Source organism: Microcebus murinus, chromosome 10 (assembly GCF_040939455.1).
Source record: "Microcebus murinus isolate Inina chromosome 10, M.murinus_Inina_mat1.0, whole genome shotgun sequence".
NCBI lineage: Eukaryota > Metazoa > Chordata > Mammalia > Primates > Cheirogaleidae > Microcebus > Microcebus murinus.
Genome location: NC_134113.1, coordinates 65,946,115 through 65,963,193, shown reverse-complemented (window position 1 = coordinate 65,963,193; position 17,079 = coordinate 65,946,115). Strand labels below are relative to the sequence as shown.

The window sequence follows — 17,079 nt, the reverse complement described above, 5'->3', positions numbered from 1 at the left end:
CCCCAGCTCAGATCTGCACTGACAGACTTTTAAAGGTGGATCCTTGAATCTGAATTTAGTTAAGTAGCACTCCAAATAATTCTTAAACACACTGAAGTTTGAGAATAATCTTGTGGAAGAGACAGACAAGTGAACCCTGATGTGTACACACGGGTATTAATAAATACCAGGCCGGACGCGGTGGCTCATGCCTGTAATACTAGCACTCTGGGAGGCCGAGGCAGGCGGATTTCTCGACGTCAGGAGTTTGAAACCAGCCTGAGCAAGAGCGAGACCTCGTCTCTACTATAAATAGAAAGAAATTCATTGGCCAACTAATATATATAGAAAAAAATTAACCGGGCATGGTGGCGCATGCTTGTAGTCTCAGCTATTCAGGAGGCTGAGGCAGCAGGATTGCTTGAGCCCAGGAGTTTAAGGTTGCTGTGAGCTAGGCTGACGCCACGGCACTCACTCTAGCCTGGGCAACAAAGTGAGACTCTGTCTCAAAAAAATAAATAAATAAATAAATACCGTATTAGTGGGTGTGAAAGGACTGTGCCTGCAGAAGACCAGGGGAAAGAAAGATGGCTGCTCTTTGGTCCTCTTCATGGTTGCTTTGGCAACAGAAGGCAGCACCTACCCCTTTCAGCCCTCCCTCTTCACCACCAGTCTAACACTGAGTAACAGGTACCTGAAGAAAGGAAGGCAGGAAGGAGAAATGCAAGTAGGAACCCACAGGAAATCACCTCAGTTTTGCAGATGACGCCTTCCCGGAGAGGCCACCATGACCACTTCTAAAATGACTCTCCATTGTCCTCCTTAACCCTGCTGGATTTTTCTTCAGAGCACTTATTATTTTCTGACATTGTAGCTTATTTACCTGTCTATCTCATCTGCTAGTTTAGAAGTTGTGACTTTGTCACTTTTGTTCATTGTATCCCTAGTGCCAAAATGGTTGGCACGTAATAAGTGCTCAATAAATATGTAACAGAGGCAGCAGGAAGGCAGGTAGTTCGATCCAGTGCCCATTTCTCAGCTGCTCAGATTTTATTGCTTTGAGAAACTACAAAAATCACAAGGATTTATTTGGCCTTTCTCTCCCTTTCTTGGCTGATGGGAACACAGGAAAGAGCTGCTAGAAGCCCTGACTCATGTTCCCTCCATGCCTGCCCCCGACAAAGACCTTTCTGTAGCACACCTGTCCCCTCAGGGGCCTGCAAGGACTCCCTTCCAGATGTCTGAGTTCTGGGAAGCCTCAGAGCCCATTAGTTTGATGTGAGGCTTCCCGGAACATGGAGAAGCCATTTAAGGAATTGAACAGGGGAACTGGGGAGGTGAGTATGGTGTGGTTGCAAAGGGTTGATGACAGCTTCAGGGAGGGAAGGGCAGGACTCCGGAGCCCGCTGGGATCCTTTGAAGCCCAGGCTGCCGGGGAGGGTGGGCGTGCCGGGGGATGCCTTGCACAGCAGTCCAATCCGTCCAAAAGCATTTTCAGAAAATGTTCTGTATCACAGGTTAGTGTATAAGACACGAGCTGTAAGTGGAAAGTTGGCAAAGACCTTTGGAAATTGGCTACAGGGCAGGAAACAAAGGGTAGCCATAAAAACCTAAAAGGATGTTAATTGGGGAGTGTCTCAGGGAATAGGGTTGTGATCAGTTTTTTATTATTTGCATAAAAATTACATGGAGAATGGTATTGAAAGGGATTTTCACGTTGGCTGACGAAGCAACATTAGGGAGCCTAGTGTGGAAATATGAATAGTGGAATTAGGGAAGGATTGCATTTGTTGGCAGAATTGGAGAGTGGCATTTTATAACATGTTTGTGTGTATCATCCCCACCCATTCTGTTAGCCAAATTTCCATTTCAGTGTGGACAGGACACCCTCAGCTCGAGCAACCTGTCACACTCCTTCAGTCAGCAGAAAGCGCTTTTGAGGAGGTTTTGGCACCCTCCTCACAGGGCAGATTCTGAAGGTAAATGGATGTTATCTACAGACATGGAAACTTCTCCTTCCAGAAGGAGCTGGAAGGCAAATTGAATATCCTGCTTAGCTAAGATTGGCCCAACCATAAGATTGGGCCATGTGACATCCACATCTCCCCACCTCTTGTTACTTAATATTTCTTATCCTGCAGAACTCAAATTATCACAGAAATTTATTGCAGGTACACCCCACTAAGAAGCTAGCAGTCTCTCTTACGCAAAGTTGTAGCATTCTGATAGTAACAACCCAACAAGAGGAGCCAGGATTTGAAGTTGGGAGTCCAGGGGTGACGCTCTCTGACTTCTCTATAACCTGCTCTAGGGAACAGTCCAAGCAGGCATCAGGGAATCCACTGAGCCTTTGATTTTCTTGTTTACAAACCTGGCCCAGTAGGAATCCCCTATAACTTTGCTACTCAAAGTGTGGTCCATGGACCTGCCACGTTGGCGCCACCTGGGAGGGAGTTGGAACTGCAGACTCTCAAGCACCCCTCCCCCTGGAACTGAATTAGAATCTGTAGTTTAACAGAATCCCTCGCTGATTTCTAAACACATTAACATTTGAGAAGCACTGGCTCCCACATACCTAGGGACCACAGAAAATAAAACAAAGGGGGTTAGGTTGCTTCTGACAGAGCACAGCCCACATTACTTAGCGGCCTAAGGATAGAATTCTGGCATTTGGGACTTTCTGGTCTGTTGGAAACTTAAGTTCCCCCTTTCCTATTTTCTTTCATTTGACTCATAAGGCTCAGTGCCTTCTCCAGAACATAAACTTAGCCTTAAGTGAAGAAGCCTTTTTGAAAAAAGATGTTAACAGGCAGGGCAGTATAGCCCTGAGTGCTCATCTCCTGAACGTGGCCCATGTGCTGGGCCACTCGCTGATGGCTACCATCCTGTTCTCAGGCCACAGAGCCCTGGTACCTGGCGGCTGCTTTTCATTTGAGCTCATTTACCAGGAGCCCCGTGGGTAGGCATTTACCAGGAGCCCCACGGGTAGGCATTTTGTTGTTTGCTGCTGCTGGGTGTAGGCTGTTAGCCCACAGGACCAGCCCCCCGGTAGGGCTTCACTATCCGGGGCAACCCTTTCCACAACAGAGGAGGTCTAGCTCTCAAAGACATGGATTTGAACACTCTCTAGGCCTCATAGAATTGTACTGTCTCTAGACCTGAGATGACGTAGCAGTGGCCGTGTGAGAGGACACAAGAACAGCAACTTACGCCACATCCTCTTCTCTCTCCCCTGCCCTGACCCATACATAGCTTTTACTCAGACTTGCTTTCAGAAGATAGGACCTAGGAATGAGGGGGTTGAAGGAGACTGGTTAAATTGACCTGCTTTGTCCTCAGTTCATGAAGCGGTGTGAACAGGGGTTGATTCTGCCAAATTAGGAAGGAATAGCAGTGAAACCCCAAACTTCACTCCCCACCCCCACCAAAGCAGAGTGAACCCAGAGCTGTGGCCTATCCGCAGTGAGGCTATTAGTTTTGCCAAGGCCGCTTCATTCTTTGTGAAGAGCTTAGATGTATGTTGAAATATCAAAGTCATTCAAAGTACTAGAGATGAGGGAAGACTTGAAGTTTGTCAAGACACTTTGCAAATTCAGACTGAGCATGTGTCCTCTGTAACTTAGTCTAGATTGTGGCACCTCCAGCCTGGGTGTGGTGTCAGAGCCCCATCCTTATACGAGAGGAGTTGGCCCCTTGGGCCTCAGAGCAGGTAAGGCAAGAAGGGTTTCAAGTGAGTGCGTTAAGTACATCTCCTTAGTCCCAGACAAATACATACAGCGCACTTACTAAGGATGCTAAGTTGGCTTTATCTCCACCACAGGCTGAGAGCTCTTCTGAAGCAGGAAAATCTGTTACTCATCTTTGTATTTATAGCATCTGGCACGGGGTAGGCCCTTAATGTTTGCTGAATTAATATATTAAGGAAGACCAGTAAGTAAGCCCCTTGCTGCTGATCTGGCTAGCACAATATCCACTTGTAAGTCATCATTCCAACCCTACCCCAGGCATTTCATTCTCAATTAATTTCTTCCTTGTCAGTTATTAAGCCCACCTCATAAGCTCATTCACAGGGTGCCTTGGGCCCCATATGTCTGTATAGCAGGTCTGCAAGGGAGGCTGACCCTGGGCACGAAGCTCACTGTATAATTAAGTACCTTATAGTGCATACCTAAAAACCACTAGGCTTGGCAGGAAAAGGGAAGTCAGAAGTCAATTTGTTGAGGAAAATACTGTGCTCCCAATTTCTTAAGCAGTAGTATTCCTGTTCTTTTCAGGTAAGAGTCTATGATCTCTCCAAATATGAGCATGGAGCAGATGATGTGCTGATCTTGGCCACTGATGGGCTCTGGGATGTCTTATCAAATGAAGAAGTAGCTGAAGCAGTCACTCAGTTTCTTCCCAATTGCGACCCAGATGATCCTCACAGGTTTGTACATTTCTGTAACTGTAGGCTTGCTCTTCAAGCAGTCTTGCATGACATGACTGAAATAAATAATCATGCAGTTCTCACCATTCATGATTTAGAGTAAAGGCTGGTATGGATGGTTCAGTAACCAGAATGCAGAAGAACATTTCTTATTAAAGATACTTTCTTGGCCAAATAAAAATTCTCCTTAAATTGAACCCGGATACACATGGTAAAGAATTTGATTTGTTAGGATTTCAGCAGCATGTCTTTCTCACACTTACTTCATATTCTCCAAAGTAGGAATAATCCAATTTTTGATCCTGCCAATGAGAGTGATAGCAAATGCTCCCCAGCATTGATATCCACTGGAGAATTGTTTTCTTTTGGGAAATATTGGGAAAGGAAAGAAAGTTTAAAGTAAGTATTTCTTTATAGTATAGTGGCAGTGTAAATATCCTCAACAACCCTACAAAGCTCTCAGAAATAAACAGAAATCACTTCTGGAGAAACACAGCCTTAATTAGAACACAAACAAGTCACCATGAGTAACAGCCAACAGAACACAGAGACAGCAGAGTGGGCCCTATAAATACTTCATTATTGGATTTATCAGTCAAAAATATAAATGAATATTTTAACATGCTTCAGAAATTTTTTGAAAAAAGCATTGAAAATATGAGCAAGGATATGAAACCATAAAAATGATGACTAAGCAAATTTTTAAAATAAAATGGAATCTCTAGGGATGAAAAACATAAAAATAGGAATTAAAAACTTTATGAATTAAACAGATAAGAGATAGTTGAAGAGAACATTGGTAAGCTAGAAAATAGATCTAATAAATAATCCAGAGTATGGCATAGAGGAACCAAGAGAAGAGAAAACATACAGGTACACGGTTGTTCATGTTATTTTTTTAAACTATAAATGTCATAAACATCTTTTTGCATGTGAAATATAAGAGGCAGTATAGTCTAGTGGTTAAGAGAATGTAATCTATAATTGGACTTCCTGAGTTCAAATTATTGCTCTGCTCCTTCTAGCCTTGTAACCTTGGGAAAATTTCTTAACATGTAAAATGGGGGATCAAATAATACTAACCTCATGCATATATATAAGGTGAGGTGCCTGTTAAATAGTGAGCAGTAATAGAAGAGTTTGTTGTTCTTATTGTATGTCTCATATTTTACAACAGCAACAAAAATTCTTTCAGGAAAAAAAGTGAAGCTAAACTGTCTCCTCTTAGGATTGTTTGGTATAATTTTGCTTAGGTGCTGAGGAATTGACAACACTGTAATTCAAGATTCTTTTATTTGAATTTGGATGTATTTTTCTCCTTTCAAGTTTTTAGTTTTAATCTATGTTCTATATCCTACTTGTTAGTGACATTCTCATGTTGATTTTCACTACTATGATTATTTTCATAAAGCTTTGCCAAGTCAGCTGCCAGTTAGGAGTTAAAAGGCACTGAATACTGTTTTAAAAATCTCTCCAAGCTGGCCTGTCTTGCTTACCAGCCAGTCTGTCTCCATGGTGACAGATCTGGCCACCAAGAGTGGCAGCCTATGGGTAGTGTCCTCATGCCAGGTCAGAGCAAGCCCTTGGGGTCCGTGAGACTATTGCCTACAAAGGCAGAGTTCACAGGGATCTCCTTGGAACAAGCAGTGCAGAATGGAAAAATATCTTTCAGTTCTCCTTTCAAGAAGATGGCAGACCAAAGACTGAGAAAGAATCCTGTATTATTAGATAGACAAATGAGCAAAAGGAAAAATTACAAGAGGAGCATGATTTATTGGTAAGGGATAGACTATCAAGTTGGAGAGCAAAAAAAAAAAAAAAATTCTGGTTCATTTTTGAGGTCCTAAGAAAACTGAGGGTCAGGGTTTTTTCTTCTTTGCCACAAAACTCCCATTCAGAGTCATTCGTGTGGGTAATACTATTAAGGGCCTGTGTTATGAGCCAAGGCCTGCTAGACCTTGGGGAAGAATCTGTGAAGAAAACAGACCTCGACTCTGCCCTCTTGGAGTTTAAAGTCTAGAGGGGGTTACAGAAGCAGAAGGAAGTTATGATATGAGTGATTGCAGAAAGGAACTTAACCTAGGGCCAGGGATGTCTAAACTTAAAACTGAAGAATAAATAAGCATGAGCTAGGCAACGTAGGGCTGGGGTGGAGTTGAGGAGGGAGAGCGTGGAGCATTCTGGGAACCCAGCAGTCGGTCTGACTGACAGGGCTGGCCGGGGGGAGTGTCCACAGCAGAGGGGTGAGGGGTCCATAGAGGCCTGTGGACTCATGAGATTAGTGAATGTGAACATTAGGTGTCAGAAAGGAAGGATGTGATGACAATGTGGAATTTGTTGATTGTGATTCATAAGCAGAAAACATTCTGTAAAATCTAGTGGTAAAAGATGTATGATGAGGATTGCTTTTCTGCCCCGTGTACTCCTTAGTAATTAAGCCATAGTGGGAAATCAGAGAAACCTAATTTGTTTCAAACTCAAAATTTAGGTCTTACTCAAGAAGTCTTGCCCAACTGATGTTCTGAAGCATTTCCCCAATGTTTTCTTTTAGTAGTTTCATATTTGGTGAGAGACGGGTTTAGTTTCATACTTCTGCATATGGATATACAGTTTTCCTAGCACCATTTCTCGAAGAGGTTGTCATTTTCCCCAATGTATGTTCTTGGAAACTTTGTTGAAAATGAGTTGGCTATAAGTGCGTGGATTTATTTCTGGGTTCTCTATGCTGTTCCATTGGTTGATGTGTCTGTTTTTATGCCAATACCATGCTGTTTTGGTTACCATAGCTTTAAAGTATATTTCAAAGCCAGGTAACGTGATGCTTCCAGCTTTATTCTTTTTGCTCAAATTTGCTTTGGTTATTTTGGGTCTTTTGTAGTTCCACATGAATGTTAGGATTGTTTTTTCTATTTTTGTGATTAAACTCATAATTTAGGAATTCTGTGAAATGGTGTTCTCTTTCATTTGTGTGGCATCTTTGTACATATCGGTATGTAGTTTGGCAGGAAGGCACCCCATGCACACTCTGGCTTCGCATGTCTCCTTGGGAGACATATGGACAAAGAAAGCTCAGTCCCAAGAACCAGTGCCCTTTTAACTGGGAACTGTTCTGATCTTGTTGTGCAAAATGGAAATATGAATGGAAGTTGCCCAAGTCATAATTTCTATGATGAGGAAAGTACCACTATAATTCCAGAGGCTCTGTTAGCCCTTTCTTGGCCAGAGGGTTCATTCCTCTCTACATGTAGCCCAGGGCCACAGGTTTGCCTGTTTAGTCTGGGAGTTGGGGGGAGTGGAGAGTTGCTGAGTCCAAGCCTGAGGGGACTGACCAAAGGAGGTCAGCCTCTAATTTAGACACAATGAGAAAGGAAAGATATACTCCCCAGGGTGAGAAGCCTGAGGCAAAAGGAAGAGAACAAAGCAAGTGAGAGAACAACAAAATGTTTCTACATTTGAGGTTTTGAGCGGGCTTGTTGTACTTGGAGTTTTAGCGGGTTCTCCCAGCTTTGTCTAAAAAGGAAGTGGACAGAAGGAGGCAGGGCACTAGTCGTGAGACAGGCAGGACTTTTGGGTTTCGCCTTATGGTTGTTGGGCTTTTGTTTATGTCATGTGTAGGCTTTTTCTTCTCTTTTTCTTTTGCCTCCCAGTGTCAGCCATTCTCAACAAATTGCCAGCATTGTCTTCCTCTGGCGACATGCTTCCCAACAAGGAATTTAAAATAGCAGCTCCCCCTCCAGAACGTTGTGCGGGAAGAGGTGATTAGCATGAAGACGTGTTTGCCAAGTTCTGGCCCTCACACCATCCTCTCAGGCAGAGACGGATGAAAATGAGCTGTGGGATCTTCCTGACCCTGCTGTATCTTAAGTCCTTTTGCTCTTTTGAACTGTCTCAACAAAGGAACCAGAAAATTAAAAGGCAGCTTTGTGGATGAGCCAGAATATGAGTGCAATAAGTTTTTTTCTTTCTTTCTTTTCTTTTTATTGGAGTTTGCCCTGAAGTGTAGCAGAGCTGGCAGTTCTTTGACTCTTCTTGTGGGGTCATGAAATGAACCGTTCATAGGAAATCCATCCAGCTAACTTTCTAGAGTGGGGTCGCTGGAGGTCAGGCTGTGCACAGTCCTCTAGTCTCCTACAATTTCAGTAAGATTCTCCTTTGAGGCCTAAAGGTCCTGTACGATTTGGAGAAGGTACTCAGAGAAAGGCCTGGAAGGGTTTTTGACTATCCCTCGGTAAGGCCAGAGGTTTAGTGGTGGGTCTCCCAGGAAGAGTATTCAAAACAGAGGCAAGTATGTAAACACTCAAAAAAGATGCTTAATATTTTGTCAGAAAGGAATAAACTGTTAATATTACGAAAGGGGAAGGGAGTGGGCAAAGCCAGGAAGGAAACAAACATGAAAACATGGAATGGATTCACATTCCAGATGCCCAAGCAAAACTTCACAAAGCTTAACTCCTGTCCTTTATCTCCCAAACCCTGTCTGTGAATTTCTCATTTTTTATATCTTGGACCTAATGACCCTCCATCCTCCTGCCTTGAGACTCGAGGGACTTTTTTATGGGGTATTAAATCTACAGGTACCCGTATACCATAAACCCCATAGAGAATGTCTTTATTGACGGAAGCCTCCTCGATGTCCACACTTCTGATGTCACTCTTCATACCCACAACTCTCCTTAGCTCCGAGAGCTGTGTGCCTTGGAAGGACGAGATTAGTCAGTGCAAAGTTGATAGTAAAACACAGACCAATACTGACAGCTGGCATTAATACAAGTATTAAATGCTAGTTTGCATTACCCTGATAATATGAAATTTATTTTGGCAAAAGACAAAGGTTCTTTTTATGAAATATTTCTGTGAGTTAGCAGAACTGATTTCTAACAGCGCTATATGGTTTTAAAAAACTATACCTGTAATGCAAAAAAAAAAGGAGGGGAGAGTTTCTCCCCAACCCATCACCATATCTATTACAGGTTTTGAGAACAAATTTGTGAGTGTCTGATCTAGTGTTTGAAGACTACATAAAATCTGCATTCTTTTGCAGTGTTTAGTATATTCAGATCCTTAGGCATTCAGAAGTCAGCCCTGGGATCCTGGCTGTGGCAGCCACTGAACAGCGTATAGCAGCCCACCTTCCCGTCCTGTTTAGGCTGGATATGTGGCTGTTGGGGCAGAGCTGTGCAACCACTAAGCAGTGTAGCCCTATCAGGGTATTTTAAAGGGCTTGCCAGGGAGGATTGAGAAGCAAATGGTCTATTATGCCCATTTGTATTGAAATGCTGCTGTTTGGGATGTGAACTAAAATAAACACCAGGGAACTGGTGCCAGGGTGCATAGAAGTAGAAAAGGCCTGGGAGGGGGTCTCAGCCTCTGCTGTGGAATTGGGGAGCTCTCCCCAGTGTGTGGCCTTGTGTCTACTGTCTTCACACAAACCTGGATGAACTGAAAGCAGTGATGGTGTCGCAGACAACAGTTGTCATCATTCCAGTGTCTCAGGGTATTCTGCCTGAGTGGGGTCCCCACACTCTGTGCAGGGGACAGAAGCTGGCAGGAGTAGCTTCACCTGCTTCAGGGCTTGTTTCCAGAGCTGCTCAAGGGACATGTGTGGCCCTGCTCCCAGCAGTGAATCTAAGTCATGTGCCCTTTCTCAGGATAAGTTGCCCCTTTCTGAGCACAACAAAGGCGGCCTCCAAACCACCCCCCCCACCCGACCCTCTACCCACCCAGTCGCCAGAGACCCCTGCCAACATTCCAAAGCCAGGGAGAGCTTTTCTACCTCTTCAATTTCTGAGGCCTGCTCAGAATGCAAAGAGGAGTCCTCCCGTTCCCATCACACTGTATTACTGAGGGTGTCAGCAGATGGAGGCTGCCTTTTATATGCAAATATTGGAACCATTAATTCCCCGGTTCCTGCCACCAACCCTCCCTCTTATAAGACCCTGTCTGTACCGTCCAAATGGCAAACAGAAGTCCCCACCTAGCTAGAGCTATTAAGGACTTTAAGGCATGGTGATAGCCTGCGGACTGAAATTGACTTATTTTTGACACTCCAGTGCTGATTCAGACTCTGCAAGAGGGAAATGCCTTAAGGTAAAACTTGTGGGGAGGAGAAAGGTATTTTATGTCTAATGAGGAAAATGATAGCTAACATTTATTGACCTCTGACCATGTGTGGGGCCCCATGCTGAATGTTCTAGCAAAGATCACATTTAGTTCATGCAGGAGCCTTGGGTAGTCTGCGCTATTATTATTCCAGATTTACAAGTAAGGGGAGGGGGGCTAAAGAGGCTAAGGACTTTTTCCAGAGTCACCCATCTGGGGGTGGTGGGAACGCCAGGACTGGCACCTGGGCAAGCTACGCCCACACCCTGAGCCCTTTTTGTGGTCTGCTGAGGGGGGAGAGAACGAAGCACTGCCACAGAAATGGCGAGGACAGGAGGACAATCGAGGATTTATGGCCTCCTCCTGCCTGGCTTTGGAGTCAGTGGTTGTGAAAGGAGCTTTCAGCCTTCCCACTGCACTCAGCCCCTCTTCCTTTTTTGTTTTCCTTAACACCCCCTTCCCCCCACCCCCAGCTGTCCTTTCTCGCCTCCCTTCCCCTCGGACCCCAAGCCCTGTGGAGTTTGCCAAATCGGGTCCCTATCCAACAGCCATTGCCGATCAATATGGAAAGCTTCAGCCAGAGAGGAAAACTGTTCTCAAAATTCAAAACTTGTCTCCTGGGGCGACTCTTCGTTAGGTGACAGTAAGCGCTTCAGATACTGCATGGTGCTCTGACGCAGCCCGCCCGAGCGCTCGGCTCTGCATCCATCCAGAAACACCAGCCCCTCTTCGTTCCCTCTTAGCTCCCGCTGGTGTGTAACAAAATTCACTTCCCACCCGCTGCCTTCGGCTGTACCGTGTCCTTCTTTACTGCCCTCCTGTATGTTTTGAGCTTATGTTTTTCACGTTGTGACTCAAACTTTCTGCCGCCGCTCCCTGCACTCCTCAGTTTATGACATGTGTACCCTACCCGACGGAGCCTGCCTATTTCTTTCATTGTCACCAACCCCTCCCTGCAGCCCCTGTAACATAGAACTTGGAGAACAAAATGAGAGCAGGAGAAGCGGTTCTTTCCCTTCAGAGAAAGTTTCTTCTTTACTAGTCTTGATGTAAACAGTGATTTCATGCCTGAGGCCAGTGGCCCTGACTGTGGATGCTAATCAGCTTGAAAATGGCCACCAGCCTGGCCCCAGTATGGGGGCTGAGCAAAAAGACTTTTTTCCCCAAGAGCCAGGCTCCTGCGGCTGTGTCGAGTTGATCAGTTTATGAGGAAAGCTCCTGTGAGCGACCTCATGTTACCTCAACTCTGTTGCTGACTTTCATTCCAACACAGGATCTCCTGTGGTGTGAAGGGAATGTCAGGAAGCTGGTCCTAGAGTTCAGTCCACCGTTCACTCACCGCGTGCGTGTCTGGTCAGTCCCCGTCAGTTGTCACTCAGACCGCTCTTGGACAGGGAGGGGTATGACACGCACAAGAGAAGGCTGGCAGAGAGAGGAGTCATGGGAAGGGAATCTGAGCTCCTGGGAGCAGTGCAGGAAGAAGAGGTCCTGAGAACTCTCCCTAAGCTTCCTTCTCTGGAGCACCTGGGCACATGGTTCAGGGCAGATGCCTGACAAAATGGAGGTTCTGTGAGGAGGAGGAGGAAATGTCTGGGTAGGCCCCACCGCACAGGAAAGGTGTGGTGTTAAACCTCAGACGGCTCCTGTGGTATGGGGAGCCTAAGCCAAAAAATTAACATGAGTGTGTTCTAGCACTAGAAAAACCCCCCAGTAAAGCCAAATTTAAATCCCTGTAGATAAACACAGGATACACAGTGAAAAATCCCTTCTGACGAGAACCTTGTATCTTACCTTCACATCCACCAAGACAAAGAACAACTAAATACAATGGAGCCTTCCCTCCAACCCCCAAAGAAAACCTGGCTATAATAGAACAGGTTGAGAGAAGAGTTAAACATGTGCAGATACAACCATAGGGTAAGAAGAGGTGAATTTGGAAAAGAACCAAATAAAACCTTCACAGACCATTTGTTAAAAGAATTACTAAAAATGTATTCAATAGATGGAAATTAAATCCAGAAGGAAGGAATAGACTGAAGAAAAGCAAAGAAATTAGTAAATATGTTGGTTTGTTTATGTAAATATAGGTTCTAAATGATAATAATGACTAATGGAGGCTTAAAAACAAAGTAAAACTAAAATACTACATAATAACATGGAAGATGAAGAAAAGGCATTCTTAGGGCCTTTTATTTTTAGGAGGAGGACAGAAATATTGACTCACCTATCTATTAAAAACTTGAAGGCTGGGCACATGGTGGCTCACGCCTGTAATCCTAACACTTTGGGAAGCCAAGACAGGAGGATTACTTGAGCTGAGGAATTCCAGACCAGCCTGAGCAAGAGCAAGACCCCATCTCTACAAAAAAGTAGAAAAAATTAGCCAGGCATGGTGGTACGTGCCTATAGTCCCAGCTACTTGGGAGGCTGAGGTGAGAGGATCATTTGAGCCCAGGAGTTTGAGGTTGCTGTGAGCTATGATGACTCCACTGCACTGTAGCCTGGGCAACAGAGCGAGACCCTGTGTCAGAACAAAAACAAAATAAACCAAAATAAAACTTAAGCATAATTGTTAAAGAAATGAAATAACACTTCTAAACCAGTTGTGGGGCGTGGGTGTTGTTAAAGAGAGCCATCAACCTGACAGGAAACAAGAATGAAGGAGAGAAAGACATAATAAATAGAAAACACAAAAGAAGGTTTCATTTATGTGTGTATGTATATATGATAAAAATAAGTTCATATATGTCCGTTTTAACAATACATTTCAAGTCTTAATGACTAAGACTAGATTTTATCTTAATTAGCCATATGCCACTAGTGAAATACGCTTAATGCAAAATTTAGAAATTCTCTCTGCTTTGTGAATTTTATAATCGAATAGTATCAGGATGAGAAAGTGTTGTTGACAGGAACTATGATTTCTTGCCTCAGAGACTAGGATACCATTAACTAAGAGTCATAGATAGGAAAGTGCCACCTTGGAAATGAAAATAAATTAACATTTATTGAGTTCTTCCTAAGTCTTAATTGGGGCCTACAAAGGAAATTGAGAAGGAGCCTCGTAGATAAGAACTCACAGTCTGTGTCATGGAAGCCCAGACAGGAGGAGAACTTGCAGTGTGTTATGCCATGAAAGCCCAAAAAAGAAAGAATTCAAGAAGAACAGAGATTTCAAGGATAAGAAAAATGATCAGTAATATCTGTGCTGGAAAAAGGCTGAGCGGAATTAGTATTGAAAAGCTGCCTTTGGATCAAGCTTTAAGAGGACAGATTAGTAGGGTATTGGGACTACTGGTAAGAGACTAAGAAAGAAAGTGGGAAGGAAGAAACTGAGGAAGCAGGAGGGGTTTTCTCTCTCAGGAATTTCAGCACCTAAGGGAAGACGGAGTGGATGGTGAAGCAATCTCAAAGGACATTATCTTGGAATAGGTGACAACCATATTGAAGAATAAAACCTTAATTATCTAGATCCCTCAGGGAAATGAGCTTCCTGGATAACCACCTTTTCTAGGTGACCTAATGCTTGCTTTTTAAAATACCAAAGCTAAATTTTGCCCATTTTTAAGTCACTCAGCCATAGCAACATCAGGGTGGTCTCTGGCCTTTAACTATGGACGATGCTCTTTCATGACTTGAACAAAGCCAGTTAGGCATCGTTTAACCTTGTTTCCATCTCTCGGTTATTTCTCCAAGACTGCAGGACCTGTTGAGGCCTATTTGCCTCTAGACTAAAGTAGCCACAGAGAGCTGTGTCTTGAGTTCTTGTGTCTGTTTTTTTGACATCTCTCAGAGTATCTTTCTTTTTTCTCCTTTTTTTTTTTTTTTCACATGTGGCGGGTAATATGCTGACATCGGAACGAGGTTTGAGGGAGGCGCATCTCACATATGAGCATGAAAATCCAATCTTCATGCTTATGGGCCACAAAAGGATTGCGTATCTTTTATGGTCAGCTGTATTTTCTCATAGCCTGCCTTAATTTTCTACTTCTAGTCTGCTCATGAGCTGGGCTAAGGTGTATTTAGCCCTAATAGATGAATTATCTCTATGTATCAACTCTGCCAGGTTTCTGAACCTGAAAAGCTGAGGTCCACAGCCTGGTCAATCACTAGAATAATAAACGTCACTCTGATAGTGCTGGTGGCCTTTCCCTACATGTTTATATCTCAGATATACAGTTTAATATAAAACTAAGAGTAACCTGGGGCGAGCATCTGAGAGGCTGTTCTGAATGTAGTATATGGTCCGCAATATGTGGATTTTTGAAACATTTACTTTGCTTTTCTGCCAAAGGTATCTTTGGAGGCCTTTCTGTTTATTTCCTGATCTAGGAGGAGGAGAACCATGGGAAACAACTAACTGGTTGCATCTTCCCTCAAGTGTAATTTAGAGATTTCTGCCTCAAAACTGATAATTCTGTCAATACAAATAGAAGAAGGTGGTGTCTTTCCTACCCACCTGCTACCTATCCTCTAGGAAGAAAGGCATTTATTGTGGATTGACTATGACATTTATTCCTCTGTAGTGCATGCTAACTTCTGTCTCTGCTACCTGGCCTGTACAAGTAGGGTTGATTCTCAACAACTGTACAACTTGCAATCGTCACAATCCTGACCTCGTTTGCTAGAGCAAGTGTTCTTAAATAATGGAACAGTGGGACTCCATGCAAGTCTTTTTTAACATGAGAGCCTATAAATTCATAAGAGGTTTTACCAGAAGAAATGGAGAGGCTTCTGGGGTTCTGAATTCCATTAACTCACAGTTCTAAAGCCAAGGCTGAGACCTTCCAAGTCACTAGCAATACCAGAGTGGTACCTTATAAAAGGCCCATAGGCTGGCTTCCGAGAGCATTATAGAGTGACGTTTATTATCTTCATGATTTACCAGCCTGGCTCTTAGCTTTTCAGGTTCAGAAACTGATTTAATCAAGATACAGAGAAGAGATTCATTATCAGAGCTGGGCTCACCTTAACCAAGCTCACAAGACTGATCTGTAAACCAAAATGCCAGTCGACATGTATACAAAGAAATATAACCGATCGAGCCCATCCTTTCCCCATCGGCAGGCCTGCACAGAGGCAGAGCACCATCAGAAGGTTATTTGGTGAACATGAAATCAGAATAAAGGTGAATCATATGTTTACTGGCATAGGCTAAAAGAGTAATCCATCCTACACCAAATATGACCCTGTCAGTGGGACTAAGTTTCTTTAAAGTCTGTCAACTAAGACTTCAGTTGCCCTGATCAGTATTTGGATAGACACCTGCCAGTGTTTTGTCTCATTTTTTATGCCTCAAGGCTAACCCAAGCCCAGGCCCAACCAAACAACCTCCCAAGTCAGTCTTTCTCTAAATGGTAATATTTTCCATCAGCTTACACTATCATTCTTTTTCCTTAAGTCTACAGTTTAAATCTCAATAAGCAACCTCATTTTCAAACTCTCAATGGATCCCTTGCTGTACTTATCTTGGTCTAGAGGAGAGGGTGGGCCAGGCGAGGTGGCTCACGCCTGTAATCCTAGCTCTTGGGAGGCCGAGGCGGGCGGATTGCTCAAGGTCAGGAGTTCAAAACCAGCCTGAGCAAGAGCGAGACCCCATCTCTACTATAAATAGAAAGAAATTAATTGGCCAACTGATATATATAAAAAATTAGCCGGGCATGGTGGCTCATGCCTGTAGTCCCAGCTACTCGGGAGGCTGAGGCAGAAGGATCGCTGAAGCCCAGGAGTTTGAGGTTGCTGTGAGCTAGGCTGACGCCACGGCACTCACTCTAGCCTGGACAACAAAGTGAGACTCTGTCTCAAAAAAAAAAAAAAAAAAAGAGGAGAGGGTGGCCGTGATAGATAAGGATGAGTGGGACAACTCACCCACACCTAGGCTTATCAGTCATTTACCAAAAAACCCTCACAATCTTGCTATATTTGTATGCAACATATACTATCATTAATATTTTTCTTTTGGGTATGCTGCCTTGGTGATGCACACTTACAACTTTGACTCAAACTGCACAAAAGCAAATCATGTCATCAAAACATTTGTACCCTCATAATCTAAGATTTAAAAAAAATTTTAACTCACATTTTAAAAAAATTTTTATTTTAAAATGTGATTTATCTGATGTATCCCTACCACCAATGGAAAATGACCATCCTTTGTCACAAAAGAAATATAGCCCTAAAAATAAATATATTGAAAACAAAAGTTCTACTTTTTTTTTTTTTAAGCTGGCTACTGTTTGCCACAGAAAGCTCTGTGCCTGAGCAGGTCTTTGTTAAGATACGGTAGCACCAAACTGAGACTCTCCTCAGTGTAATCAAAAACATCAAAAGAGGACTGAGCAGTACAGTAATTTAGAAGGTTATTTAATGTATTTAGGGCCTCATCCAACTTACCATCTAAAAATAAGTCTCACATTAGGTTCCCACGTTTTGGCAAAAGATGACTAGGCTTTTTCCCACTATCAGGACATTTGAAACTGGCTTATACAACTGTAGTGATGCCTCCTCCTTCCCCCCCTTGCCTGACCCCACTTTTGCCTGGTGCTCTACTGACTCTCTCATTCCTGCCTCTCCCT

General features: G+C 43.6%; 1 protein-coding gene and 1 non-coding gene across 3 annotated transcripts in view; one reads left to right on the top strand and one right to left on the bottom strand.

Moving 5' to 3' along the window:
* Positions 1-17,079, top strand: part of PPM1H (protein phosphatase, Mg2+/Mn2+ dependent 1H) — a 252,083-nt gene that overhangs the window by 230,141 nt on the left and 4,863 nt on the right. The window contains exons 9-10 of one of the 2 annotated variants that reach the window (XM_076007458.1): positions 4,254-4,405; positions 8,053-17,079. In XM_076007458.1, the coding sequence (XP_075863573.1) occupies positions 4,254-4,405; positions 8,053-8,122 (222 nt within the window). In that variant the 3' untranslated portion in view covers positions 8,123-17,079. The remainder of the gene's footprint in view (positions 1-4,253; positions 4,406-8,052) is intronic. The other variant, XM_012782370.3, reaches the window with a different exon arrangement.
* Positions 14,335-14,438, bottom strand: LOC142873648 (small nucleolar RNA U13). Its single transcript, XR_012921635.1, has one exon. It is a non-coding gene; the product is annotated as a small nucleolar RNA U13 (small nucleolar RNA).